The 25,581-nt window shown below is 44.3% G+C and overlaps 9 protein-coding genes across 9 annotated transcripts; 6 read left to right on the top strand and 3 right to left on the bottom strand.

Annotated features, from left to right (window-relative positions):
• Positions 1–289: 289 nt before the first annotated feature.
• K441DRAFT_656187 (uncharacterized protein) lies at positions 290–4,433 on the top strand. The gene is made up of 6 exons (XM_067647972.1): positions 290–577; positions 987–1,433; positions 1,780–2,576; positions 2,627–2,907; positions 2,957–3,273; positions 3,322–4,433. The coding sequence occupies exons 1-6, from the start codon at positions 373–375 to the stop codon at positions 4,092–4,094; spliced, it is 2,820 nt and encodes a 939-aa protein (XP_067506395.1). The 5' UTR covers positions 290–372; the 3' UTR covers positions 4,095–4,433.
• Positions 4,434–6,601: 2,168 nt separating this feature from the next.
• On the top strand, positions 6,602–6,843 carry K441DRAFT_24766 (uncharacterized protein). Its single transcript, XM_067640751.1, has one exon. It carries the CDS (start codon positions 6,633–6,635, stop codon positions 6,795–6,797), a length of 165 nt encoding a protein of 54 aa, XP_067506396.1. The 5' UTR covers positions 6,602–6,632; the 3' UTR covers positions 6,798–6,843.
• A 388-nt stretch (positions 6,844–7,231) lies between these two features.
• K441DRAFT_685612 (glycoside hydrolase family 28 protein) lies at positions 7,232–8,452 on the top strand (the record flags this gene model as incomplete). Its single annotated transcript, XM_067651903.1, has 3 exons — positions 7,232–7,578; positions 7,611–8,074; positions 8,145–8,452. The coding sequence occupies 3 exons, from the start codon at positions 7,232–7,234 to the stop codon at positions 8,450–8,452; spliced, it is 1,119 nt and encodes a 372-aa protein (XP_067506397.1).
• Positions 8,453–8,530: 78 nt separating this feature from the next.
• On the bottom strand, positions 8,531–10,451 carry K441DRAFT_685613 (MFS general substrate transporter; the record flags this gene model as incomplete). The annotated part of the gene is made up of 6 exons (XM_067651904.1): positions 8,531–9,375; positions 9,499–9,719; positions 9,776–9,860; positions 9,922–10,087; positions 10,141–10,184; positions 10,322–10,451. 6 exons carry the CDS (start codon positions 10,449–10,451, stop codon positions 8,531–8,533), a joined length of 1,491 nt encoding a protein of 496 aa, XP_067506398.1.
• A 757-nt stretch (positions 10,452–11,208) lies between these two features.
• On the bottom strand, positions 11,209–13,385 carry K441DRAFT_549564 (FAD monooxygenase-like protein; the record flags this gene model as incomplete). Its single annotated transcript, XM_067643010.1, has 5 exons — positions 11,209–12,132; positions 12,181–12,263; positions 12,315–12,909; positions 12,980–13,154; positions 13,213–13,385. 5 exons carry the CDS (start codon positions 13,383–13,385, stop codon positions 11,209–11,211), a joined length of 1,950 nt encoding a protein of 649 aa, XP_067506399.1.
• Positions 13,386–14,255: 870 nt separating this feature from the next.
• On the top strand, positions 14,256–14,854 carry K441DRAFT_656192 (uncharacterized protein). The gene has a single exon (XM_067647973.1). It carries the CDS (start codon positions 14,367–14,369, stop codon positions 14,535–14,537), a length of 171 nt encoding a protein of 56 aa, XP_067506400.1. The 5' UTR covers positions 14,256–14,366; the 3' UTR covers positions 14,538–14,854.
• An 80-nt stretch (positions 14,855–14,934) lies between these two features.
• Positions 14,935–16,219, bottom strand: K441DRAFT_656193 (3-oxoacyl-reductase). The gene is made up of 4 exons (XM_067647974.1): positions 16,170–16,219; positions 15,734–15,909; positions 15,134–15,680; positions 14,935–15,081 (listed from the first exon to the last, which is right to left on the bottom strand). The coding sequence occupies exons 1-4, from the start codon at positions 16,176–16,178 to the stop codon at positions 15,052–15,054; spliced, it is 762 nt and encodes a 253-aa protein (XP_067506401.1). The 5' UTR covers positions 16,179–16,219; the 3' UTR covers positions 14,935–15,051.
• A 393-nt stretch (positions 16,220–16,612) lies between these two features.
• K441DRAFT_685616 (polysaccharide deacetylase family protein) lies at positions 16,613–17,724 on the top strand (the record flags this gene model as incomplete). Its single annotated transcript, XM_067651905.1, has 4 exons — positions 16,613–16,718; positions 16,777–16,860; positions 16,910–17,507; positions 17,568–17,724. 4 exons carry the CDS (start codon positions 16,613–16,615, stop codon positions 17,722–17,724), a joined length of 945 nt encoding a protein of 314 aa, XP_067506402.1.
• A 182-nt stretch (positions 17,725–17,906) lies between these two features.
• On the top strand, positions 17,907–19,791 carry K441DRAFT_656194 (FAD/NAD(P)-binding domain-containing protein). The gene is made up of 4 exons (XM_067647975.1): positions 17,907–18,199; positions 18,253–18,895; positions 18,952–19,084; positions 19,139–19,791. Exons 1-4 carry the CDS (start codon positions 18,140–18,142, stop codon positions 19,710–19,712), a joined length of 1,410 nt encoding a protein of 469 aa, XP_067506403.1. The 5' UTR covers positions 17,907–18,139; the 3' UTR covers positions 19,713–19,791.
• The last annotated feature ends 5,790 nt before the right edge of the window (positions 19,792–25,581 follow it).

The raw sequence follows: 25,581 nt of genomic DNA on the forward strand, positions 1-25,581 counted from the left end.
TGGTGGTTGCGGGTAGTAATAGCCGACCGCGCTACGGCATACTACGGCATGCCCAAAAAATCCCCCACGGCATGCACCCCCACTTTTAAGGCTTGGCCAGTGCGCGTCTCGCATTTCGGAGGGTAAATCGGCTCTTCTCCCAACAATTCCATTCGACACACCAATCCTAGCCCTTTCTTAAAAGTGCTACGTAGGACAGTACCTTGCAGCTGCATATACCGGACCGAATGGCTGTATCTAGGCCCGTGATAAGACACTCTAGAAACTTGGGAATTGCCTTGTCCACCATGGGCTTTCAGCGTGCGTTTAACCTTCCTCTACTCCGTCCTTTGCACGATCAGTCGGGTGACCTCGAGCTCCTACTTTGCAATGATGGCGGATGCTATGCAACGAAATACTCGAAAGAGAAACGCAGACGCCAATGGCGTTCCGATTAGGAAGTTTTTATGCGGATTTGAGGGTTGTGGGCGGAGTTTCACGAGGTCGGAGCATTTGCAAAGACACCTCCTCAACCACACGGCTGGCGAGAATACATGCGAGAGGTGTAGAGCACATTTCAAACGGCGGGATCTGCTTGGTGAGTCCGGGGTACGACCTATTTCTTTTTCCGTTTTCGAGAGTGGGCGAATTCTTGAAATCATGAATGGTGGTATTCGTCATTCCCAAGCCTCTACTGCTCCTCACTACCGCCTCTTTCGGTTGATCTGTCCCTAGTTTGATTCAAGCTGTCTTTGCCGAGGGCTGCATCCGCGATGTACGCCTGAAACACACCTGCAGGCATCATGGATCATATTGATCTACATACTTTGATCCTGAGGCTCTCGGTCCATCATTTCTTGATATGCGAAGTGAAAGACTTTGGGCACTGGGGTATACCAAGCCACCACTATGTGGATGTGTGGCTATGCAGGGCAAGATTGCTTGAATCAACCCTTGACCCCCCATCAATCCCCATCCTTGGAAGACCGATCACTAATGGGTTATAGAGAGGCATATTGCCCGTCACCGCCAGAAGGATGCCGAGGCAGGAGCAGAAGGTTCTGGAATACTCAACACCAGGAAGCGAATGTGGAAGGATGCCGATGGAAATATCGTTCCCAAACGTCCAAACTTGACAACGCAACAACAGCAACGCGCACAGACTGAGGAAAGCTCCAATTTCAGTCATTCCAACAACGCCCATAACGGTGCTCCAATATCACCGCCAATCTCTACGAGCAACTCCTTCGGGCGACCACGGACAGATGATCAAGATGTTGCATTTCCTGGAGGAGATTTATGGACTTTCAATCCCTTGAATAATTTACATCCATTACCACCTTCGGATATATATCGCCCTCAGACTGAAGAACATTTTTGGTCATCCAACCCCACTCCACCCATAATCCAGGGGCAGACCGAAGATCCACCATACCCATTCAACCCAGATACAGGTAAGGCCTCATTTTCTGTTACTGTATATAGAGCAGCTTACCCTTGTAATTGTAAAACTCCGTCTCCGAACTTTTGTGATGGTTGGCTTGAGGCTAAAAAGCTTATGATTGATACATGGGGTATGAGCGGTATGCCTTGATGTAGGTTGATACTTGAAGCGAACCTAGGTCTAGACCATACTACCCCTCCTACTTGAAATGCTATAACTGCTTGAAGCGACCTTAGAGCTCGATGCAGAATGCACGAGGCGAAAGCTGTTTGGAATAAGCGCTCTATTGAGTTTCTCTTTTCTAGGCTATGCTAGCTGTCGATTCAGATCTCTGAGCAATGCTGACGTTGTCAAAGCCAGCTCTTTCAACATGCCATATACCACCATGAGCAACTATGAATGGCTGTTTAATGTTGATCTATCATCTGTTCAGGGCGATGTTACTCCGGCGAACCTTGCCACTGAAACCTTTTCGCAATGCCAAATGCCTATCGACATTCCGAATCAACATTCTCTCCCAGAATACTCTAGTGGCATTCCACCAGACCCTACCCCAACTGGTAGTGAGTTTTCAACGGTACGAGGGAGGAATTCCATGTCGACAAACTACTCCGAGCCTTCCCATCCTAGTAATCTAAACGAACCTATTGTTTCTCCGCCATTCATAGAGTTAAGCTCTCAGATTAATGGTGGTATGGGTTTCCAGGATCATTCGATGAATAATTCCCACAATTCTACTGAATCAAGATCTGCAAGCGATACTCGAAAATCCCGAGGTCTTACCAACACTGAAATAACTCCATCCCAAAAGTTTGTCACCGTACTCCCTGCGGATATGGAACGCCCAATGTCGATGCTTCATCGTTCGAATAACCTCCCCGTTATTGATGAGTTTGCTCGAAACCAGATATTGAATCTAATAGATTCTGCTCGGCCTGAGACGCCAGATGGCTCTTGTATTACCCGAGATCATCCTCTACTATCTCTCTCACACCTGCAGACCTACTGCGATCTGTATTTCACCCGCTTCAACACTGCATACCCTTTACTTCATCAAGCCACATTCGATGCATCACATGTGGATACACTTCTCCTCATTTCAGTCCTCCTTGTGGGCGCCACTTATTGTGAAAAGGACCCCCATCAACTGGCGGTAAATAGATAATGTGATAACAAAAATAACATTTTAGCTAATCCTGACAGGTCTGCATACACGATATTCTGCGTCCGCAGATATTTGCGAACTCCGCTTTCACAGCTAAACCCGAACTCTGGGTTCTTCAGACTATCCTGCTTGTGGAATGTTTTGGCAAAAGCCGAGCAGGTCGAAAGCAACACGACATGTCTCATCTCTTCCACGGTCTTCTTATCAACCTCATCCGCAGAAGCGACTGTCAGTTCATACGCACACCATCTGTCGAAGATGGCACTGACGATCTCGAGGATGATTGGAAAACGTGGGCGGAAGCAGAGCAGAAGAAAAGGTATTTTGCCATAGCCTTACCAAAGGGATATACTGCTTACTTGAGCAAGACTAGCCTTTTTATGCTTCATGTGGGACACACAACACGCAGTGCTGTTCTGTCAGTCACTGTGCATGTCCGCATTTGAACTTCGATCGACCCTACCATGCAACCAAGCACTTTGGGAAGCTGATTCTGCCGAAAACTGGCATCAGCTGCGTAAACGCCAGAAACCTCAACCACTGTTTTTGGCATGCCTCAAGACGTATCTTAGTCCTTCAGGGCCTCCCTCCGCAAAGAATATCAATGCGCTTTCACGAGTTCTTCTTCTACACGGACTCATGTCGATTTCTTGGGATATGAAACGCAGAGACCAAACATCACTGGGTAAGCGTTAGGATTTAGCTTCTTTCACTACCAGCTAACCTCTCGCAGGTTTAATGGGAAATGGTACACCCATCGGAGATTGGAAAGCGCGCATGGCGAAGTCTTACGATGCCTGGAAGGCAGATTTTGATTCCTACTGCACAAAATATATGGGCCTGTTCACCCCAGAGAATCCCGAGTTGAGAAAAGAATTCTTGTGCTTCACCACTGCCAATAACGCCATATACCATGCTGCGCATGTAATTCTCAACGCCGAGTTTCTCGATCTACAGATCTACGCCGGCGCAAGACATATCCTGGGCCGCCCCGTTACCCGCCCTGACTATGTCCGCTCTCAGCGAGTGGTTAAGCGCTGGGCTACGGAAGACGCGAGGTCTGCGAGCCGGGCAGCGTGGCATGCAGCGCATATTGTCCGAGATGGTGTGAGAAGTTTAGATGGTTTCGATGCTATGGGCTTGTTCCATTTCCCCTGGTGTCTTTATCTTGCCACCCTGACCTGTTGGGCCTTCCACCATGCGCGACCTCCCGCCGGCGGCTCCAACACTAGCTCTGACTGCGGGGATCGGGGCCATGGTGGTGCGGACGAAGAGGACGAGATTATTTGGGACGCCAAAGAAGAGATGAACACGCTGATTGGTGCCATGACGAGCACGAGGCCAGAGAACCTGGCGGCTCTAAGAGGACGCCGCACCAGCGGACTTACGGCGGTAGTGGTGAAGCATTTGAGTAAGGTCCGCTGGGCAGTGGTGCATGATGGTATGACAGTGCTTCGAGGATTGGTGCCGTGGAGGTTAATCAATCAATATGAGAGTTTAGCTTAATAGTCATTCAAAGTCGGCCATTTCTACGTAGGGATAAAGTTAGGGTCAAATCGTTTTCAGGAAAGCTTTACCATTAACAGGACCAAATTGGATTCATGATTTTATCGTCATAATATATATCGACACAGAGGATCTCTGGAACATTGAGGTTTGACTCTACGGTTCCTTGATTCGATCAAGGTGTTCCCGCACGTTCGCGACCAATTATGGTGATATAATCTAGGCGAAAAGCTATTCCTTCCAACGGTAGGGTTCTACGAGAGTTGGACCGTGTGCGAACACCAGAATCAAAAGTACGCGTATGGTTAGGGAGCCTTGATCCCATTGATTCTATTGGCTGGACCTTATTGATAACGGTAGGACCTATTTTACCGTTGGAAGGGATAGATTCTAACGTGGGACCCCAGGAAGCGAGACACCCCCCCTAGCGAGACATTCGCGCCCATGCCTCCCCTTCTTCCCTGCCAAATTACACCCAAATCGAAAATTTCTAGCACAAATCGCCATGTCCCTTCCTAAATTCAGTTCTCGCGAAGCCGAAACCTCCATACAAAAAGCTATACAAGACGTTGAATTGGGCGTTGAGCCGTCGATTCGCAAAGCCTCCGACGTTCGCGCATTACCACCCTCTACCNTTGCCCATCGTCTTGCTGGGCGTCTCCCTCGACACCTGGCCCATAAAACCCTACTGCATGCTTATCAGGAGGATCAAATTATCAAATGGATACGCGAATGTCAGTCCTGGGGCTTTCCAATAAGAGTTAATATGCTTCCTACAATTGCGAACTCGTTCTTAACAGAAGGCAGGGTTATAGGTAAATATTAGGGGGAGAGATTTATATAACGCCACGGGCTCTACAGTATTATAAGTCGTTGATTAGATTGCCAGAGAGCCTAGAATAATGATCCAGTTATTATTCGCAACTGGTTTAAGTTCTTTTAAAGCGTATGGGATAAATACTTAATTAAGCACTCCAAATTTATGCACAACTTTAACGAAAAAGGGGTAATGCTAGGCCTCGCAGCATTAGCCCGAGTAATCGTAGATGGCAAGACTAGTAAGGAGAGGTTAAAGAATCGGACTGTTTAATAACCAGGAACACGAGAGCTAGTCTCTATAATTAAGACAATTAGCGCTAACGGCTCTTACCTACCTCCGTTTATAATTTAGAAAGGGCAGCAACACTAGGAGACTTAGTATTAAATTACTGAGCAGGATAAACGTCTTCGTGGGTATGCCTATGCAACCTCAACGAAAGGCTAGACGGACGACTTGCTAGGCCTACACTATATTAAACACTACGATACTTATATGTGACATCTTGTGGAGGACGATAAGGGTGACATTCAGTGCTGCCAACAATCAACAGATTTGATTGGAAGTTCAATCAGTCCAAGCGTCAGTCCAATCAATTAAATACGAGATCAGATATCAATTAAGCCAATCAAATAATTAATGATTAATTGATGGCCTCGGTTAATAGTTTATCCGGTTTCTTTAAATTTTTAAATTACCTACTATTATCTTATATAATGACTTTATTACCTTCTAAGGATAATATAAGTTCGGATATTAACGAAATTTCTCAATTGTTACGAACGCTTTAAGTATAATATTACGACTACTTGGAGAGGAGTTGGAAGAAGCTAGTTGGTTAATATAAGCACGGTCTGGGATGGAACCCGTGGAACCATATAACGAGGAATGGTAAGCAGAGTCACGTGATGTGATTTATATAATCTGTATAATCTGCGAGATCTATAATAGAGTAAATAGAGCAGATAGAGTAGACAGAGTAACGACTTTCTTAGAAGTATGGTTGTGTATTTAAGGACCCTTAATCCCTACCTAGATAGTTCCTTCCTTGTAGTAATTCTTAGAATATAATTAGAGTTAATCTATTAGGCAACTACTCCACTAGTTATTATTACGTTATTAACTTCTAGTAATACCTATATACCTAGCCCATTAATAAGTCTACCGTAGTTCCTACTATAAGGCTCTATTATATAATTACTACTGTCACGAACTCAGTCAATCGAGGCACGAGCACGGCATAACACGCATGCAACCTGTACAATTGGATTGTCCTACGACGAGGATATCAAGCTGAGGAGCAGAAGGTGGAGGGGAGGACGTCTATATGTGTGCGCCAAGTCCTAAGCGAGCCCCTGACCAGATCCGTTACGGGTGCCGTAACAACTACTATAGTTACGGTTTTAAGAAGTTAAACAATATGCCACTAAAAGCAGCCACTATAACGCCCTTGCCAAAACCTTTCCCATCAAGGCTGGCCAGTCTTTCCAGGATACTACGGAGAAACTCTTCCCGGTTCGATCGTAGAGATGATGTGCCATCTAGGGGGGCTAAAATCCCAAGGCCTAGTTCAAAAAACATGTTCGTGGAAATCTCCAGAAAAGCTCTCTGCTATCCACTTTATCCAATACTTCCTTGCTTACTGACTATCAAATCAATTCGACCAGACACCTGAATTCAAGCAGAAAACAAAATCTCTTGGGCTTGGAGTTCTGTAAGGAATGCATTGTCTTTCACGATGTACTCCCAAATTAGCCGTTTGTTTAGTGGATATGATGCATGCTCTGAGTTTCCATCTCAATCCTCCGCACATTAGGGCAGCGTTCCGCAACCATGTGCTTCTGGCTACTCCCTCACTATTCCCCGCAAATGCGGAGACTGCTTAATATGTGCAGATTCAGCTATGGGGCTATCGATCATAACCATTTCCCGGCTTAAGAAAATTGAAGACTAAGCTATGGAGACGGGACAGGGGCCGGGAGATCAATTACTTCGCTGACAAGAACATAATTCATACTGAAAGCCGTATGGTAGTTGTTGTAGTATGTCGTCGATATTTCATACGGCTCAACTACTTCTTGCTTTGCTTTAAGTCACAAGGTGGTTAGCTCTACGGCTCTATACGATACGATGGTCTCGATCAAGTCTATCGTTCCCGCTAGTGTTCTTAATACCCTTGTCTTTACTCAAAATGCTGCTTCTCCTAATGTCACCACTCCAGCGGCCTCAAAATCCACTGATGCCACTCTTTCTACTCCGACTTCATGTTCTGGGCAACAACCCATGATCTACACTATCTCGACAGGGATGACGACTAGAGATGTGTTTCCAATCAAAGTACGTTCACCAAACAGTAAATGGCTTACTACTCGACGCCTATTTGACTACCCTCAATATCACCAATACGACAACCGGGGTGGGTATGATTCAGAATTCGTCTATGGCCTATTTCGACTTCTGCGATACGGTAGAAGTCTCCGTTACGTACACAAAGGGCAAAGTTCACTCTGCCCGCATCTGCCCAGACTCCTACGGCATAGTGCCTAAAGTGAGGGACAATACGCTAACTTTCACTCCCACCAAACCCCGCAACCTGGTGATCCAAACCAACAACGATATCTTCGATTGCTTGCACTTATTAAGCAACACCATCGATTTTAATGTGCCGTCTGCCGGTGACCCGAATGTCATTTATTTAGGCCTGGTCTGCACAACAACCTAACGGGGAACCTGTTGTCCGTCCCCAGTAGTAAAACTGTTTACCTCACGGGTGGTGCAATACTCACTGCGCGCGTCTCCTTCGTCAACGTAACGAACTCTATCTTACGCGGCTGTGGTGTGCTTTACAACAATCCTAGTGGAGCAGTCCTTGTCGAGTACTCGAGTGGAATCACCATTGACGGCGTCATCATGCTCAGTCCTGCCGGCTACGCAGTGGTAGCGGGAGAGGCCGGACAGCTGGTCATCCGCAACATTCGCTCTTTCAGTTCTAAAGGCAACGGTGATGCCATCGATCTTTTTTGCTGCCAATATGCGCTAGTTGATGGTCATTTGGATGATAGCATTGCCATTTACAGTCACCGCTTAGATTACTATGGCAACATCAGCAATATCATTCAGAACTCCAGCTTATGGGCAGATGTAGCACACCCTATCGTTATGGGTACGCACGGAAACACCATGGACGACGTTACGATCAGGAACATTGTGCTTGATCACCACGAGCCGCAAAGGCTGCATTGCAATCAATCCCGGCGACAGCAACTTCATCTCGAATGTCTATATTGAGGATGTTAGAGAGGAGGACTTCAGGCTGGGCCAGGTGGTCAACATGCGCGTGATGTTCAATGCCAAGTACAACACGCCGCCTGGGCGCGGAATCGCAAACGTGACTATCAAGAATCTAAGCTACAATGGTACTCACGCTAATCCGCCCATTCTCGTTGGGCATGATGAAGATAGGAACACCACAGGTGTTACGTTCGAGAATTTGGCCGTCAATAGCAAGCAGATAAGTGATAGTATGCAGAAGCCAGCCTGATATTCCACTTTCATCAAGCAAGTCTAAACACACCTTATTCTTATACTTCATAATCTAAGATTTAAAGTCACATAGTTCCTATGTGAAATACCTCCACTTCTCACTTCTCTCCCCATGGTCCAACTCATTCGTATCCACATCCTCCGCCCTCAACTTAACTCCCATTTCCCTATTCCTCCTCTTATTCTCCCACTTCATCCAGACACCCAACCACAACGTGAACACAATACAAGTTGCATTACAGCAGCTCGTCGCAATCAGCGTCGGGACATATTTCGGCGCATACTCGGTTCTAAACGTCGCCGCCGACAAAATCCCGCCCAGATTTCCCAATCCAACAAGCAAACCGGTGGTAGCAGCTCTTGAGTTCTCGTTCAGATTATTATTATTGTGCCAGCTATGGACGAGGCACGACGGGATATAGGCGCCTGCGGCCATCATGAAGCAAGCGAAGTACGCAACGCCTTTATGGCGGAGAACATCGATCGCCGCAAGGATGATCATACCGGTCAGCGAGATGCATAGCGCAAACACGATGTGGAATGTACGCTCCCTCAGCCGGTCCGACGAGTAGGAGACGCAGAGCAGCACGACGAAGCCCACGGCATTAGGCGCGACGGTCCATAGGTTTGTTTTCACGACCGAGTAACCCAGCCGCTGCACAATCTGCGGGAGGAAATTGGAGGTAGTGATGAATGCCACTGGGTAGGTGAAGCTGATGACGCACCAAGGGAAGAACTTCCAGTTTTTCCAGATCTGGAAGCACTCGCGCAGGTTGAATTCGGTGCCCACGACGCCGGAGGAATCGCGTAGGGAGCGGGCTTTGGCAGCAGCTTTCTCTTGGGTCGTGAGAAACCAGGCGGAATCAGGTGCGGCGGGTAGCCAGAAGAAAGCCATGGTGGAGACGATGATGGTCATAGTACCTGCTCGCAAAAATTAGTGGTAGAGGAGAAGAGTGGGTACATTGATCTCGTAGCAAATAAGTCAAACCCTTGAGAGGTAGAGGTGTTCACGTGGGAGGGTTAAGGTGAAAATTGGGCAGAAACCTTCGATGATAAACAACCATTTCCATCCTTGAACATGAGGGTCATTTATCTGAAAGACGCCGTACGATATCAGTCCACTAAAAGCGGCGGCAAGCAATGCACTACCGAAGAATATGGCAATGCGGAAGCCAAGCTCTCCTCGGGTATAGAACAAAGTCAGGTAGAACACAGTCCCCGCAAAAAACCCAGCTTCAAAGCCACTGCGAAGATTCTCATCAGCTCTGTAGCCTATGAAAGGATTTCCGGAGGATTACAAAAGGGATTATAAGTGCCATACCCAAGTAGCAGTCGCATTACCAAAATACCCTCAAAATTCATCGTTGCGCACTGAAGGAGAGCAGAAGCACCCCAGCCAACCATCACTGCGCCATACCCGTATCAGCAATTTCGTACATACTAAGAGGGCAAAGCAAGGACCCATACAGCTTGGAAGTACGATTTTGCCTGACCAGCGCTTGGTTAGCATATTCAAAGGCAGGTCGCAAAGGCCATTCGGAATATAGAAGAGCAGAATCAAGAGTGAGTATTGTTCGCCGACAAAGCCAAGATCTTTGTCCATGCCATCGGTTTTAGCATTTCCGAGGTTGCTCTGCAGCCAGCAATTAGGAACTGTTTTAGTCACAGTATAGAGTTAGGTCTTACACGATCCACAGAGTTGAAAAAGTACATCTTAATTGCGCTATTAGCTATCCGTATGGTTAAAGTAATCTCTCCGGAATGGTATACCAGAGACAGGAAAGGGAGTAAATAAAGATCCAGTTTCCGAACTTTACAACATAAAGTCAGTCGAAAAGCCCCGAAGCAAGAAAATTTGCAAACTAACCATACGATCTCTCTGCCATCATGTCGACATATGAAGAATGAACTCCCTTCTCCTGGTCTGAATCCGTCGGTGAACGTGATACCTGCTCGCTCTCATCTTGGGGAACAGACTTCTCCGAATTGATGGTCATCCCGGTACAACCCGAGCTCTTTCATATGAACCTTCTCAGTACATCTAAGGATGCTCCTTTCTGTAGTTTCAAGAAAAGTTCTCTCGGTTCGAGGAACGACGTGTCCTGTGTGCCGATCTTTGTGCTCCCCTTTGACGTTAACCGTGTCACCGGTAAGCTATCAACCGCATTCGCCTCATCTTGGCGCTGATCATCTAGTTTGAGGGCAAATTCATCGTCGATCTCTGTATAGCTGATTGAAATGTATATCGCAGGTAATAATCTGATAATGTGACAGGGAAAGTGGGGGATTGAAGAAGGCAAGTAGATGCACAATCACTTGCGACGAACCGAAATAGCCCTGAGACGGGCGGTTCTGGCCCATAGCTGTGCCGTCGACATACTTTTTTCTATATCTAACCATGAACCAATGGCATTTGTGATACCTTGCCCCGATTTTTTGTGTTGACCATAGGAATAGATGGAGGGTTGAGGTTCCAAGAAAGCTGGAATGATAGCGCCAGCCGAAAAAGTACCTCTAAGTGCATTCATGCTCTGCAGGCTACGATGGCTTGCCAACCAAGATTCTGGGTCGCAGTCATAAGCCTCAACAGCACCTCACCATTCGGAGTACATAGCCTATGGATATCATTCCTAGAAGCTGGAAAATTCCAGTCGATTGAATATGTTTTCATTTTAGATCCCTTAAATGAGTCATGTCGCTATTAAATCAATCCACTCTATCTCTAGCGATGGTGCTGCATATGGTTCTTCATTTTTAGGCATCTAGTAAAAAGGATTCGTAGTAATCGTCCATCCACTGCACGGCGCTCATGCCATTTTCCCTGCTGCCCTGCGGCCAGCGGCGGACCGCCCCCACATAACCATCAGGTCTAACATTTACAATTGCAACCTCTTGCCTTGAGAGACCACCAAGCCACTTGTCAATGCATTTCTGCTTCCGCGTATCCATTTTTGGTATGTCATCTAGGTAAAAGGTCCACCGGCTATCGCGAAGCACGGGTGGTAAATCTGCAATTTCAACATCGTTCCGAGGCATGTCGGTAACAAGAGAGTAGGTAAATATGCCGCTAGTAGGTGTATAACGTTCAGGACGTACGAATTCATCATGAGGCGCTGCCAGAGGTGGCTGAAGCGTGTACGAGGCGTTGCCTGCCGAAGTGACCCGACCGACGAAGGAAGAGCTAGACTGGTGGAGGGTACAAATTGAATCCAAGAACGGCTTAGCTTCATGAACGTCGTGCACGAAAAAGTAGATGCGGAATTGCCCCAAGGCTGGAATGTCGTTTTGAATGTCGACAGGATTGCTATCAATGAACCGCGTGACTTTGGCAGGAGGAAGAAGACAGCCTGGTTTGATATTTCCAAGACTAAGTTGTTTCGTCGGCACATTCAGAACATTATAACCATACGTTGCCCCAACACCAGAGATGAAAGCTACGTTCGTCTTGAAGTTCTGTGCAAGTGCTTCGGAATCTCCAACAGCGAAGGCATTGGCGTGTTCGTAATCGAAATTGATAAGGTCCTCGGCAATCTTCTTTCTTTCCTGTTCATAAGTGGCGAGAAGGGATGACTTTGCTAGGCCGCGAACAGCGAAGTTGAGTTTCCATGCCAAATTCCAAGAATCATGCATTCCAGTATTCATTCCTTGCGCTGCTTTGGGCGAATGAGTATGACTTGCCTAAAAATAATTAGTAGAGTTATCTCGAGGCTACATATGAGCACGTACATCCCCCGCAATAAACACTCTATTTGCCTCGTCGCTGAAGCGAGTTGCCACACGCTGCCCGATCTGGTAACGACCAAACCATTCTCAAAGCTGTCAGATCCATGAATTTTGGTAAAATTGTACATTACACTCACCAACAGTCCTCCATCGGAGACGATACGGTCCCATGATCTCTTGTGCTCGCCGCATAACAAATTCTTTTGTGTGTTCCTCTTGCGCCTGGCCATCCTTCGTATCCGGTTTAAGCTCGATGTATAATCGAGTCAAGTTACGTTCTCGAGGGATTATAAGAACCGATCCGGACTCCTCTGAGTACACTATCACCTTACTCCAAATATCCGGAAAATCAGTATCCAATTGTCCGTCCAAAACGCCCCAAATAGCATCGTAAGATGACCCAACTGGTCTCGAGTCTGGTAGGCATTTCCTGACTTGCGAATGCGCACCGTCGCACCCCACCAAGTATTTTGTTGCCAGAGATCTCCTAGCTTGGTCTACGTTGGCTTTACAAGTCACTTCCAGAGGGCATGACCTCCCCGGGGCATTTTCATAATCCACAAATGCCGTATTTCTCTCGACTTTAACACCTCTTTCCTTCAAATCATTCACAAACAGTGACTCTATCATGCCCTGATGTACGAGCAAAATGTAAGGGTCGAGGAGGTCGACAACCGGGGGGTAGTGGATTTCTCTGCCAGTGCGATGTAAAGTCTCCTTAAAGGTGGACCTCTGCAAATTGGTATGTGATATTAACCACTACCCAGCTTCAATGAATATTTTTTTTGGAGTATAATCTCACCCAGAAAGCAATATCATATATCCTTACACCCTTCCGTAACACGGGATCCGCCAACCTCATCTGCCGGAGGGTCTCGATCGTTTTCGGTTGTATGCCATCAGCTCGGCCAGTAGATGTCCTGTCTGGCCTGTTGTCTAAAATGCCGACTTTTATTCCGAAGCGCACAAGGTTATCTCTACATGACTCAGCATAATCAGCCACATCTCTTCAGATTCCGCCTTGGGTATACAAACGCAAGCATAAGACCGGACGGTCCAGCTCCAACAACGACCACATCACTGAACGAAGGTCTAAATTCATCGCCATTGACGGCAGCGGTATCGGTGTGGATGATATCGATACTGTCAGATCTGATTGATTCAGCCCTCAAGCCTGGGGACGACTTAGTGGATGAGGATGATCGCATTGGAGACACGTTGCGCTTCATGCGTTCCCAAATCGATGCGGCCATTGTATTAATGCAAGGTCGGTCAGACGTGGAAAATGGGGGTAGAGTCGTGTCCTCCAGTCCAATGCGACCTTCAAGACGTTCATGGCAGGTAGGTAGCTGAATTTCAGCTCAACTAAAAGCTCTATTGCGCCTGAAGAAATTTGTGATCGGCTGTGTGGTGTGATACTAGCCAGGGGTATTATGACGATGCTTTGTGTTAACAGTGGGAACTTTTCTTCGGGCTCACGAATTATGGCACCCCACTTTCGAGAACGTAGGGGTACGCTTGTACCATACTCAGTAAGGCAACCCGAGGCTCAGAGAATTCAACGTCAGCGAGTCGTATAAGAAAAATAAATGAAAAATTAGCCCTAAGGAGCATCACCCGAACTGATATCGTTTTCAAGATGAGCAGTGTTCACCCCAGCCAACTTGGCTTGTCAAAGCGCTGCAGAAACGGCAAGCTCGAGCTGAGGCCAAAAGGTATCCCACGCAGCGGTAGCGTCCTACCATCAAGTGATCCATGCACTGACAAAATAGCGATTTCTATTGGACTGGATCTTATCGATAACCAGAGGACGAATTGTGCCAATGCAATGAAAGTGCGACCAAAAAAACTCACATGCTGGTGCCAACTCCCGCCGAGAACTTACGGATATCGATCGAATAGAAGAGATTATCACCACCATCTCATCCGGAGAAATTAGCGCAGCGGGTCTCTGCTCGCCTGCATCAAAAGGCATGACCCCGGCACCCGGAGCTTCCAGGTTCCTATATGGAGAATATCTAGTTTCTAACGTGATTATCACACGATGGCAGAACGGCCGCTGCGCATGAACATGTAAATTTTTCTCGAACCCCGGCTTTCAGCAACTCAACAGCTCCGCTAACCAGCCCAGACGAATTGGCACGTGCTTCCGTACGGATGAATAAGGTTTTCGCGTCCACTAAACATCTATGAGCCTTACTGAAATTATATTAGAAGATGCCCTTAAGCATGCCAAAAAGCTGGATCATTTTTTCAAAGAGCAGGGGAAAGTTATAGGGCCACTACACGGAGTTCCAGTAACTCTAAAGGACCAATTCAATGTCAAAGGATACGACAGCACCCTTGGTTATGTTGGATAAACATTCAAGCCGGCATCCGAAAATGCCGCCTTGGTAAAATTATTGAAGCAATTAGGTGTTGTAGTGATAGCTAAGACGAACAAACCTTGAAGCATCATGGTACGCAGAAAATCTTAGACGAGATCCAATCCAATATTAACGCACAAGGGTTTTCTTATTTAATGATGCGAAATCGGCTGGGTTCCAGGAGCCATATCAGGACATAAATAGAGGAAGTTGATGCATTGAATACGTATCTGTCTGTACACAAACGTTGAGATACGTGGATACCTAAGAAAATGTAGAAGATGTTGTTTGGCTAACATTAGCGAGACCAAGTATGCACTGGATGCCTTTCTTCACGCACATACTAACTTTAGAAGTATAAAACACACGGAATTTAGATTTGAAAGATATTTCATACTCCATAATTAGATTTTCTACATAGATATTTATGAGTGCGATATTCTAAAAACTGAAGATTGCAAGTGATGGATTTTGGAAGTATCTCGTATCGAAACGACTCAATCGGAATTTACCATTTCGTCACGCCTCCATCAATACACTATGCCTCCCTGTCAGCAATTGCCCAACGAACGATCATACAGATGTCTTACCAAATCCTGTCCTGTCATATAACTGCTCGCATCTGATGCCAAAAACACGCAGCCACCTCGAATATCCTCTGGCATTGCCACCCTCCCATTCATGATTTCATCCTTCCAGCTTTCTAGGAGATGTGGGAATGGCACGGTCATCCCAGTACAAACGTATCCCGGAGAAATGCTGTTTACGCGAATGCCATATTTCACTAGCTCGGCAGCAATTGCTGGACACATTGCTCTCACCGCGCCCTTGGTACCACAATATGCTGAAGATAGCTGTGATCGGATGGCCATGTATGACGCGATGCTAGCAACTAGGATAATGGAACCGTGAATAGTCTTGTTTGCGACCATAGCTCTGGCTGCAAGTTGTGCTGTGTAATATACTCCACGGATATTGACTCCAACAAGCCTTTCGAATTCTTCCGGCGGTGTGTCAAGGAAGGCTACGTTCTTGTTCACTCCCGCACAAGGCACGCATATATCAAGAGCACCATTAAAATCTTCTTTGAAGGCTCTGAAGCCTTCTTCCAAGCTTGATATAGAGCTCACATCCACCCTGTCATCTAGGTCAGAGCAGGACAGATAGGGGTTTGACTAATATAAGCTTACACATAATGTCGAGTCTTCACTCCGTGTATCTTTTCTATTTCAAAGAAACCTTCCGTAGGTGGAATGATATCGAAAATGGCGACGTCTGCACCGGCTTCCGCAAGTCCTTCGGCGAAAGCGAGACCGCAACCCCTTGCTCCGCCGGTCACTAACGCGGTACGCCCTTTAAGAGAAAACTAGAAAGACTTTTTGTTAGTAAGAATATTTCACCTCTACTCGATCTTGCAATACTCGAGCAAAAGAATGGTCATGGAGGCCTTTGAAACAACTCCCTCGGATTAAAAAAAAGCACTAGAATGGGGTACCGTAGCTGTTCAGTCATCTTTACAGATTTAAAATGTGTTTGAGACAGTTATTTAATGGCCTCCAGACACACATTCTTTAGCTCGAATACTTCACACAAATCAGTCATGTCTCAATTGGTTTATTTACTTACTCGGCTCATGTCTGGGGAAGTAGGGGCAGAGAAAAAATTAAAAGGCCAATTAAGCAAACTTGGTGATCAACTATCCGTACACAAGGGTTCGGTATTCACCATTTTTACGTATCCATCGAACACCCACTAATTGGGCTTGTGGAACTTACAGATGGTACTTTTGAAGGTCGGGTTTTTTGAAAGGCGGGGGTTATCCCACCTTCCTAGAGAGGAAAGCTGCTCCTCATGCAAGCTGCGGGAATTGATGCAACACCACGATTGCTAGCCGATGATAAAGCTCCGCAATGGCGCTGTCAATTCCCCCACTCTTGAAATCGACCTTGTCACTATGGGCACCCTTGTAATGCTAGGGCGGGGCTCCGAATTCTTTGTTTGCGAGGGTATCTTGTCGTCATTCTACTTGAAGTCCGACAATTTCCATAACCAAAGCCAACCGAGTTAGGATGGGCAAGAAAAGAGTTCTGGTTAGCTACGGAGTTGATATCGATGCCGTTGCTGGCTGGCTAGGATCCTATGGTGGCGAGGACTCTACGAGTGACATTAGCAGAGGTAAGCCTGGATAAGACGTGTTTCGAAAGTTTCGTTAGCTCTAACCGAATGGTGGCAGGTCTCTGGGCTGGTACCGTTGGTACACAACGACTTCTCAAGCTCTTCGACAAGTACAAAATCAAAGCAACATGGTTTATACCAGGCGAGCTTGACCGACACTAGCTTCGATAGCTCTAATTAACTTTCGAAAGGACACTCACTTGAGACATTCCCCGAAGATTGTGCAGCAGTTCGCGATGCCGGACACGAAATCGGACTGCATGGATACTCTCATGAGAATCCTGTCGACATGACATTTGAGCAACAACGGGATGTCCTTGACAAGACCTACAAACTCCTTACAGATTTCTGCGGGAAGCCTCCGAGAGGCAGCGTGGCCCCGTGGTGGGAGGCAAGTCCAGAAGGAGTAAAGTTGCTGCTTAGCTACGGCATTGAGTACGACCACAGCATGAGCCATGAGGATCACAGATGCTATTGGCTGCGAACTGGTGACCAATGGACAAAAATCGACTACAGCAAGAAGGCGGAGGAATGGATGAAGCCGTTGATCAAAGGCGAAGAGACAGGCCTAGTAGAAATCCCAGGATCTTGGTATATCGACGATCTACCACCAATGATGTTCATGAAGAAATCAGCAAACAGCCATGGCTGGGTCAACCCTAGAGACGTGGAGGATATCTGGAGGGATCATTTTGATTACTTCTACCGCGAGTATGATGAATTCATTTTTCCGATGACCATACATCCAGATGTTTCTGGAAGGCCACACGTTATCCTGATGCATGAGAGGTAAGAGACTATCTTGGAATAGCTCTGAGAGGCCTATACTAATCGTCCGATGTTCTGTAGGATTATAGAGCACATTAACAAACATGAAGGAGTTGAATGGGTTACAATGGAGCAAATGTGTGATGAGTTTAAGAGTAAGAATAAACCTCCACCGGGAGCATTGATGCCTGCGCCAGCAGGCGAGATTCTGAAGAAACAGCAAGAGGGAAAGGCATGACTGCTAATAGATGGATGTTCGAGTTTGGATGGATTTTTGACTCGGACTAATTTCTTTGGAGTCGCATACGAGCTTTGACAATTCCCAAATAATTACAATTAAAGATATCCCTGCTCCGTATCAATTTATTCCCCACTTCTGCTAACATCAACATTATCCTCCTCCGCATTGACAAGTCATCGGGTCTTCCTCTTAGGGCCAAAGCGATAAGCCGATGAGATAAGCCGATGACATTCCTTGTTTCCTTCTTTTTGCTGGGCTGGCACGATATAGACATGGAGCAACAAGCCTTCTATCTGCGGAGATCCATACCCTCCGCAAACACCTTTACATATACGCCTTCTTTTAATGCGCCTATGTCTCCTTTTTCTTGTGAGCGCATGCCTCTCAGAGCCGTCGCAATACTGCGCCCACCATGGCCTCCCGCCCCAAGTTAATGGAGAAAATCAGGCGTGACAATACCAGTAAGTTAGAGGTAATTTATATCGAATTATTCTTCTATACACATGCGCGTTCTAATACCCCTAGATTATAATCGTCGGTGCCGGCCTAGGTGGTCTGGGTGCAGCAATTGCCCTCCTCCTCGCTGGTCACACTGTCCACGTGCTCGAAGGCGCCTCCCAGATTTCAGAAGTCGGCGCAGGGATTCAAGTCCTCCCGAACAGCTCGCGTGTCCTCATATCATGGGGCATGGAACGCATGCTCTCTACCTATGCTACAAGGCCAAAACAATGCAATATGCTAGGATGGAAAGGCAACCTGATCTCATCAATGGACTTTCACACTTACACACGCGAGTGCGGCACGCCATTCTGGGACTTTCACCGCGCAAACTTACACAAGTGTCTGCAAGATCGGGCTGTAGAGCTAGGTGCAATTATAGAGGTCAATACGAAAGTTGTGGATGTAGTGGTGGCGGAGGATGAGAGGACAGCGGACGTGGTACTACAGGATGGGAGGAGGAAGGCGGCGGATTTGGTTGTCGGTGCTGATGGGATACATTCAAAATGTCGGGAGATTCTGCTTGCTAGAGAAGACCCACCCATTCTCACTGGAGACCTTGCGTATAGGCTTTTATTGAAGACCGAAGAGATGATGAGGGATCCAGAGTTAAAGGGCTTTGTAGAGGACCCGCAGGTCAACTACTGGATTGGTCCGGATGCTCACGCTGGTAAATTAATGTCCAATCGCCGGATAAAGTGAGGGCGCAAAAGTTAATTTACATAGTAAACTACGTCCTCCGCGGCGGCGAACTTTTCAACATGGTCCTCCTTGTCCCTGATGACATGCCAGCTGGCGCTTCAACTCTCGAAGGCAATGTAGAAGAGATGCGAGCTCTGTATAAGGACTGGGATCCTCGGTAAGACCACTCATTCCTCCTGTATCTTTACGAGCAGCAACCAAAGCTTCGTAGCATTCCCAAACTCCTCGCGCTTTGCGAATCTGTTTACAAATGGCGGCTCTGCATCCGACCTACCCTTGAACCCAGCTGGTCGCATCCATCTGGCACTTTCACTACGCTTGGTGACGCTGTCCACGCCACACTACCGTACCTTGCATCTGGCGCTGGAATGTCTCTCGAAGATGGGCACGTGCTTGGTCTGTGTCTTGCTAGGCTTACCTCGAAAGCCCCTGAGCAGAAGAAGCTTGCGCTAGAGGTTTATGAGCGGTGCAGGAGGGCAAGGACGGAAAGGGTTGTGCAAAGGGGAAATTTACAGCAACGTCTTTATCATTTACATGATGGGCCGGAACAAAGAAAACGAGATGAACTATTGCGCGCTTTTGGTGGCGTTGACGGAAGAGAAGTCAATTTCGGGGAAAGGGGTTTAGAATACGGGGCGGATCCGCTAGCGTGGAGATGGGGAGGGGTTGGAAAGTGGTTATTAACTTATGATTGTGAGGAGGATGTGGAGGCACATTGGCCAAAGCAAAGTGGCCCAAAATACAGCGCAAGTGAGGATGTCGTGAGGGAGAGAGCGAACTTGTAGAGTAAATACAGAAGTCTTCTAGTCTTTGCACGTAGGATAAAGGTTCTGCAAAAGCTATTGGTATCAGGACTCAGGGTTGTCAATGATATTTTTATTCATTGCTTCATAACGATATATTCATTCATAAGGAGTGATAATGATTGAATATTTTGCCAGCCCTTATAAATGAATATTTATAAAATTATGAATATATATAGAGGCTTGGGCTAGTAAATATTAAGCCGTCGGAGTACTTAAAGTTGTAGGAAAAAGGATGAGTTGTATAAGGCTAGGAGGAGAGAGCTGCTAGAAGGGGGGGTAGAGGGGGGGTAGAGGCCTCTAAGGAGACATCGGCCCCATCGATTCAGTACCCCCACCATGCCAAGACCGGTGATACCGCCTATATCTAGGATATCGTGATTATTCATTCATATCGCAATATTTTGGTTGGCTTATGAATTGAATACGATATTGGGCCTACTTATTCATTCATTCATCATTGACAACCCTGTCAGGACTGGATTGATATATTAAGATCACAACCACTAAAAGCTACTAAAAAAATTAATGCATCTTGCAAAGGATTAAAGGACATCTACTAAAAACAGATTAAAAATACATACAACAGAAGGATTCACTAATAGTCACCCACTTAACTACTAATCAGCCGGTTACGCTTAAATAGGGCGGAGCGGACGGGACGCCTTGATTTCTGGTACCTGTGGTCGTATATGCTAGTTTATAATAAAGTAGTAAATTATATCCTCATTCTAGCATAATGCTAGCGTGGGCGTGGCTTTATTAATTAGCTTTAGTACTAAGGGGTAGACAAGGCCCATTAGTTTCTATTACCCTAGGTATGGTCGTATATTAAGGTAGAGGTATATATAGAGCGATATCGACTATAATTGCTGTTCGTTTTATACTAGCTTTCTCCGTAAAAAAAAACTAGTTGCTATACTAGAAGCTTCTTATAGCAATCCTAACTAAACTGCTACTATATAAAGGAAACTAAATAGAATAATATAAAGCTTTAAGAACTTCCTGTTATGCTTTACTAAGTTCTACCGCTATGCTAAAAAGACTAAATAAAACAAATCTACTTTAATTAACCACCTAATAGAATCTTTAAACCCTAAATTAAAAGTATTTGTTAGGTAAAACCTAAGTAGATAGTTATATAGCTGTAAGGTATAGGCGACCCAGGGGCGACCTAGGGGTAACTCGCCTATAAGGCATGTGCCCTATATATACCTAGGGAAAACCCTTCCTACCTCCCATATAGACTCCTCCTTTTCCCTTAAGGATTCGTCTGTCTATATAATATGCCCTATTATTCTATTAATTGGACTCCCTATCCACATTCTTACCTTATATTTAAATCCTTCCCAATCCCCTTAGAAGGATAGCCGGTTTAATTTTTCTATAATACCTCTAAAAAGAAGACTGACGCCTAGACCTAATAAATACGCTAGCGATACGACCGCAGAACGCCTTAGGATTTAGTATAGACGAAACCGCTAGAAGCATATTAGCAGAATCTAAGCCACCCTCTAAATCCTAAAACGATTAAATATCTATAAATGCTAAAGACTAGTTTAACTTATATACCTAGGCTTAAGAGGAGCTTAGTAAGGTTATTAGTATTTTACTAAATACTACTAATATAAAGGAGCTAGACGAGCTAGCTAAGAAAACAGCTAATTTATAGAGTATTATTAATTTAATAAAGCCCTTCCGTTAACTCTCTAGTAAGGAGTATAAGTTATATAGTAAATATATACGCTAAGTAAATCTTAAAGCCCTAGTCAAAAAGGTACTACTAGATATTAGTAGTACTACTTAAGAACTGATTTAAGGTTAATAACGCTAACTATAACTGCGAATGACGCACGTAATAGGCTATTAAACGTCTTATAAAAGAAAAGATAATCGCCTAACTAGTATATTAACGGCTAGGTACTAAAGATAAAGGTCCTTTACTATAGGATAAGTTTAAGACTATAGTTTAAGACTAAATTAGGAACCCTATAGTAAGACGCTTTAATAATGCTACTATATACTATATAGCTATTATAAGAGAACTAGAGGTTTAGCGTCTTTCTAGCCTATATATATAGCTTAGAGGACCGCTTCTCCTATACCCCCTTTATTAATCCTAAGTAATAGGTAAACTTTTAGTTCTTGCGCCTCCCAGCCTACCTATAAGTAGAGCCCTTCCGCTAAAACTTTATTAAACGGGTAAAAACTACTAAGAACCTCTTTAATAAAATCCGCTATATAGAGCAACTGCTTAACACTATAAAGCTTACAGAAGATTATATAGTTAGTAGCGGCAGATCCTTGCGTTTAAAGCGCGGTTATAGTATAGGCTTTATAGACTTAGGTTTAGGGAACAGAATTTAAAAAGGGCAACACTTTCTTAAGTAAACTCTTAGGGGGAATAGTTAAAATCTGGGTAGCTTAAAGAACCCCTAAGACGCTAGTACTACGTATATAAGTTAAAAAAGGCCTATAGGTAGCTACCGTAAAGAACACTAGAAGTAAGCTAGTAAAGATAAGTTAGGTATAGCAAAGCCTTATAGGAAATACTATAGTAAACTTGTTAATAGGCTGGGTATATAGGTATAGAATAGTTAATAACGTAAACATAAACTGGTAGAGTAGTTGCCTAATAGATTAACTCTAATTATATTCTAAGATTTACTATAAAGAGAAGAACTATCTAGGTAGGGACTATAGTCCTTTAAATATATAACTATACTCCTAAGAAATCCTCCTTATACGTAATATACGTATTATATATATAGTATATAAATCCCTTTTATCCCTCTTATTTAATATATAGCACGTTATATAACCTTTAGTTACTATTCCTCGTTATATAGTTCTATCGGCTCTATCCTAAACTATACTTTTATTAACTAACTAGCTACTTCTAACTCCTCTCTTAGTAGTTATAATATTATACTTAAAGCGTCCATAATACCATTTCCCTCCTCTTTATTTTCGTCCTTAAAGATCCCTAATATCTCTAAGTTATTTACTAAAGGTATAATATCCGCTTAATTAATTTAGTTAATATTGTTACTTATTATACCTAAAGCTCCTTCTTCTTTATATACCTAATATCGTACCTGCACTATTACTGCGATACTATTACTTAGTAAAATTATGCTATCTCCGTGTTCTTATTATATGAAAAAGGGGTTAGTTTATATTATATTGGCAAGCCCATCCTTACAATAACCGTCCTCTTACTTAAAGTGCACTAAAGTAAATATTTGTTTATTCTATAACGTTTGCTCTACCTTTAATACTAAATGTTTGTACTAACTTAATAGCACGAGTGAGTCGTATCCCGGGGCACGAAATACGTATAGTATTGTATACTCTTTAGGATAGTAGTGACTGTCAATTCTATTGTGGTAGACTACGTGGTCTATATACTGACGCGCCTCCCCCCTAATTAGTTAGCATGTAAGTAGTTGGTGCACGAACGCGTAAATACGCGTTTGTATACTAGGTGCTGTAATTATATACTGGCGGTACTTGGAAAATGAAACCACTTGTATATAACCTCCGTAATTGCCTTAATAGAACTATAAAATATATAAGGAAATATATAGGAAATTCCTCTAAGGTGCCGTCTAGGCTACCTTTTAAACGGTGCCCTAAGCTGGCCGTAAGTTCTGCTTACAGTCCATAAAATAAACCGTATGGCCTTTTAATGGGCAGTAGATAAGCCGTAAGTTAGATCTTAAAGGCCGCTAAGGCGCTAGTGCTAAGCGAGCCAATGGCGATTTTCCGTGCCCGGCATGGAAAATCGTAATTGGTTAATTTGACCACTGTGGCAGAATATAGTAGAATTTGGCAGGTTATGTAAGTCTACTAAGTTCTACCGTAGCTTTCTACCGTTTTTTATCTAATAGCTTATAGTCCGTAGAATAGGCCGTGTAATAAGCCGTACGGCCTTTTAACAGGCCGTAGGCATACCGTAGGTACTTTGTTAGTCCCGTTCTACCCATTTTATAACTTTTAGGTTAAGCTTATTTATGTTAATTAGGGTTTTAAGGGCTTAACACGGCTTTGCCTTAGTTATGGCGTCTGCTAGGTTATTTCCGCCGCTGATCTATTTAACCTTCGTAATTTCGCGTCGTTTATAGGCCTAATGTAAGCATATTAGGTTAACTATAAGCCTTTTCTCTTATATTATACCTAGTTTGACTAGGCAGTTATAGAGGGACTTTAAATTGGTATATAAAACTAGGGGTAGCTACTCTAGTTATAGAATTTTCTAGACCGTTAATTTAATTGCGGCTGCTATATTAAAGCTATAAGCTAGTGTATATAGTTTAGAAGCTAGTACACTACGGGTTACCTATTTATATTTAATTAAGGATTAGTATAGAATATTTACGTCCTAATTATGGTCCGTAAGTACGATTATAAAGCTAATTTGCGATAATAGGTCCCTATTATTAGTAAAGGAGGCGTCCATAAATACTAGTAAGCTAAGGGAACTTAGGTCTAGTGGTACAAAAGTAAGTCCCCTTGCTGTATTATTAATTTGCCACTAAATGCGCTTATTAAGCTACTTAATATTTTCTTTTTATAGATCTACTGCCTGGGCCGTAAAGGATAAATTATAGGTAGATTTGGGCTGACAGACTATGGTAATATAGGCGCCTCTTACACGCTGTATAACGTATTAGTCCTTTATATTTACGGTTTTGTGGGTCTCTCTACGGGAGCTAATAAGGTCCGTAGGCTTTGCTATAACGGGCTTTAGGTTTTAAGCTTGGCGTTCCTAAGTTAGCTTAATTAGGTTGCCCTTTTATGTAATTAGGCCTCTATTAAACTTAATTAGATTCTACTTAGTTAACTGCTCTTGCGGCTTTGCCAAGAACTTAGCTTTTTATAGTTTAGTTTCTTTAGCGTCCGTAAAGGTCTAGTTTACTAGGAATAGGGTATTATCTATTTAGAGTCTAACAATACTAAGGCCGTTTAATAGGCTGTATAGGAGGCAGGGGTTATAGGTTAACTGTTTTATTTTAAGCTTACTAACGTAATGCTAGTGGTATATTTTAAACTAATAGTTTCTAGCTTCTGGTACTCCGTAAAGAGGGTTTATAACCTATAAAATTGTTCCTAGTTATAGGTTAAGCTTAAGGGGTGGCCGTATAAAGATGTCCCTACTTAGGTAGGTATTAGACTATATATAGGCTTGCGAGATATCCCGTAAGTAAAGGGCTATGGATTTAGTTTGCTGTAGTCTAGGTATAAGTGCAAGTATAATCCGTTAACTAACCTATTAAATTATAGGCGATTATATAAGGACTAAGTCCTTTCCTTAGTCATTATAGGCTTATATAACAAGCCTTAATTTTTTAAAAGCTTTATTAGTACTAGGGTGCTTAATTTTGTTAATAAAGCGTAAGTTAAATATACGGACGCCTTACGGAATGTCTCTCTCCGTTATAACCGTAAAAATACCCTTTTTAAGTAGTCCGTTAATCTCTTTACATTATAAGTCCATAAAAGGGGTTTCCTGTACTAGAACTAATATATCTATAAGTAGAGATTGCTTTACGGATGTGCCTATAGAGGTTAGGTAATTCTCTATTACGGGGTTCTTACGGGGGCGTCCTTGGCTATACTTTATAGCAGGTTTAGTAGGTTTAGTAGGTTTCTAGGGGACCTTTAGGGTAGGTAAGGGTGCTTCTAGTTTATTTAATTTAGCGGGTGCTTCTAGTTTATCTAATTTGGCGGGTGCTTCTAGTTTGTCTAGCTCAACGTTATAGGTATTTTTGGGCCGAAAGTAGGGTTTTACGGACGTGCTTCTAAAGCTAGTTGGCCCGCTAGGGAGTTATATATAATACATCTTATC

The sequence above is a fragment of the Cenococcum geophilum genome (assembly GCF_001692895.1).
Source record: "Cenococcum geophilum 1.58 unplaced genomic scaffold K441scaffold_11, whole genome shotgun sequence".
NCBI classification, from domain to species: Eukaryota; Fungi; Ascomycota; class Dothideomycetes; order Gloniales; family Gloniaceae; genus Cenococcum; species Cenococcum geophilum.

Bases quoted from the DNA above. Each gene is read 5' to 3' on its own strand.
- K441DRAFT_24766 (XM_067640751.1), top strand. From the start codon at position 6,633: ATGCATTGTCTTTCACGATGTACTCCCAAATTAGCCGTTTGTTTAGTG.
- K441DRAFT_656193 (XM_067647974.1), bottom strand. The intron at 15,681-15,733 runs GTAAGCTTATAT...CCTAGATGACAG, and splicing joins GTGAAGACTCGACATTATGT to GGTGGATGTGAGCTCTATAT. The intron at 15,082-15,133 runs GTAAGACATCTG...AGGGAGGCATAG, and splicing joins ATATGACAGGACAGGATTTG to TGTATTGATGGAGGCGTGAC.
- K441DRAFT_656187 (XM_067647972.1), top strand. From the start codon at position 373: ATGGCGGATGCTATGCAACGAAATACTCGAAAGAGAAACGCAGACGCC. The intron at 578-986 runs GTGAGTCCGGGG...AATGGGTTATAG, and splicing joins CAAACGGCGGGATCTGCTTG to AGAGGCATATTGCCCGTCAC. The intron at 2,908-2,956 runs GTATTTTGCCAT...TACTTGAGCAAG, and splicing joins GAAGCAGAGCAGAAGAAAAG to ACTAGCCTTTTTATGCTTCA.
- K441DRAFT_656192 (XM_067647973.1), top strand. From the start codon at position 14,367: ATGAGCCTTACTGAAATTATATTAGAAGATGCCCTTAAGCATGCCAAA.
- K441DRAFT_656194 (XM_067647975.1), top strand. From the start codon at position 18,140: ATGGCCTCCCGCCCCAAGTTAATGGAGAAAATCAGGCGTGACAATACC. The intron at 18,200-18,252 runs GTAATTTATATC...TAATACCCCTAG, and splicing joins ACAATACCAGTAAGTTAGAG to ATTATAATCGTCGGTGCCGG. The intron at 19,085-19,138 runs GTAAGACCACTC...AAAGCTTCGTAG, and splicing joins TATAAGGACTGGGATCCTCG to CATTCCCAAACTCCTCGCGC.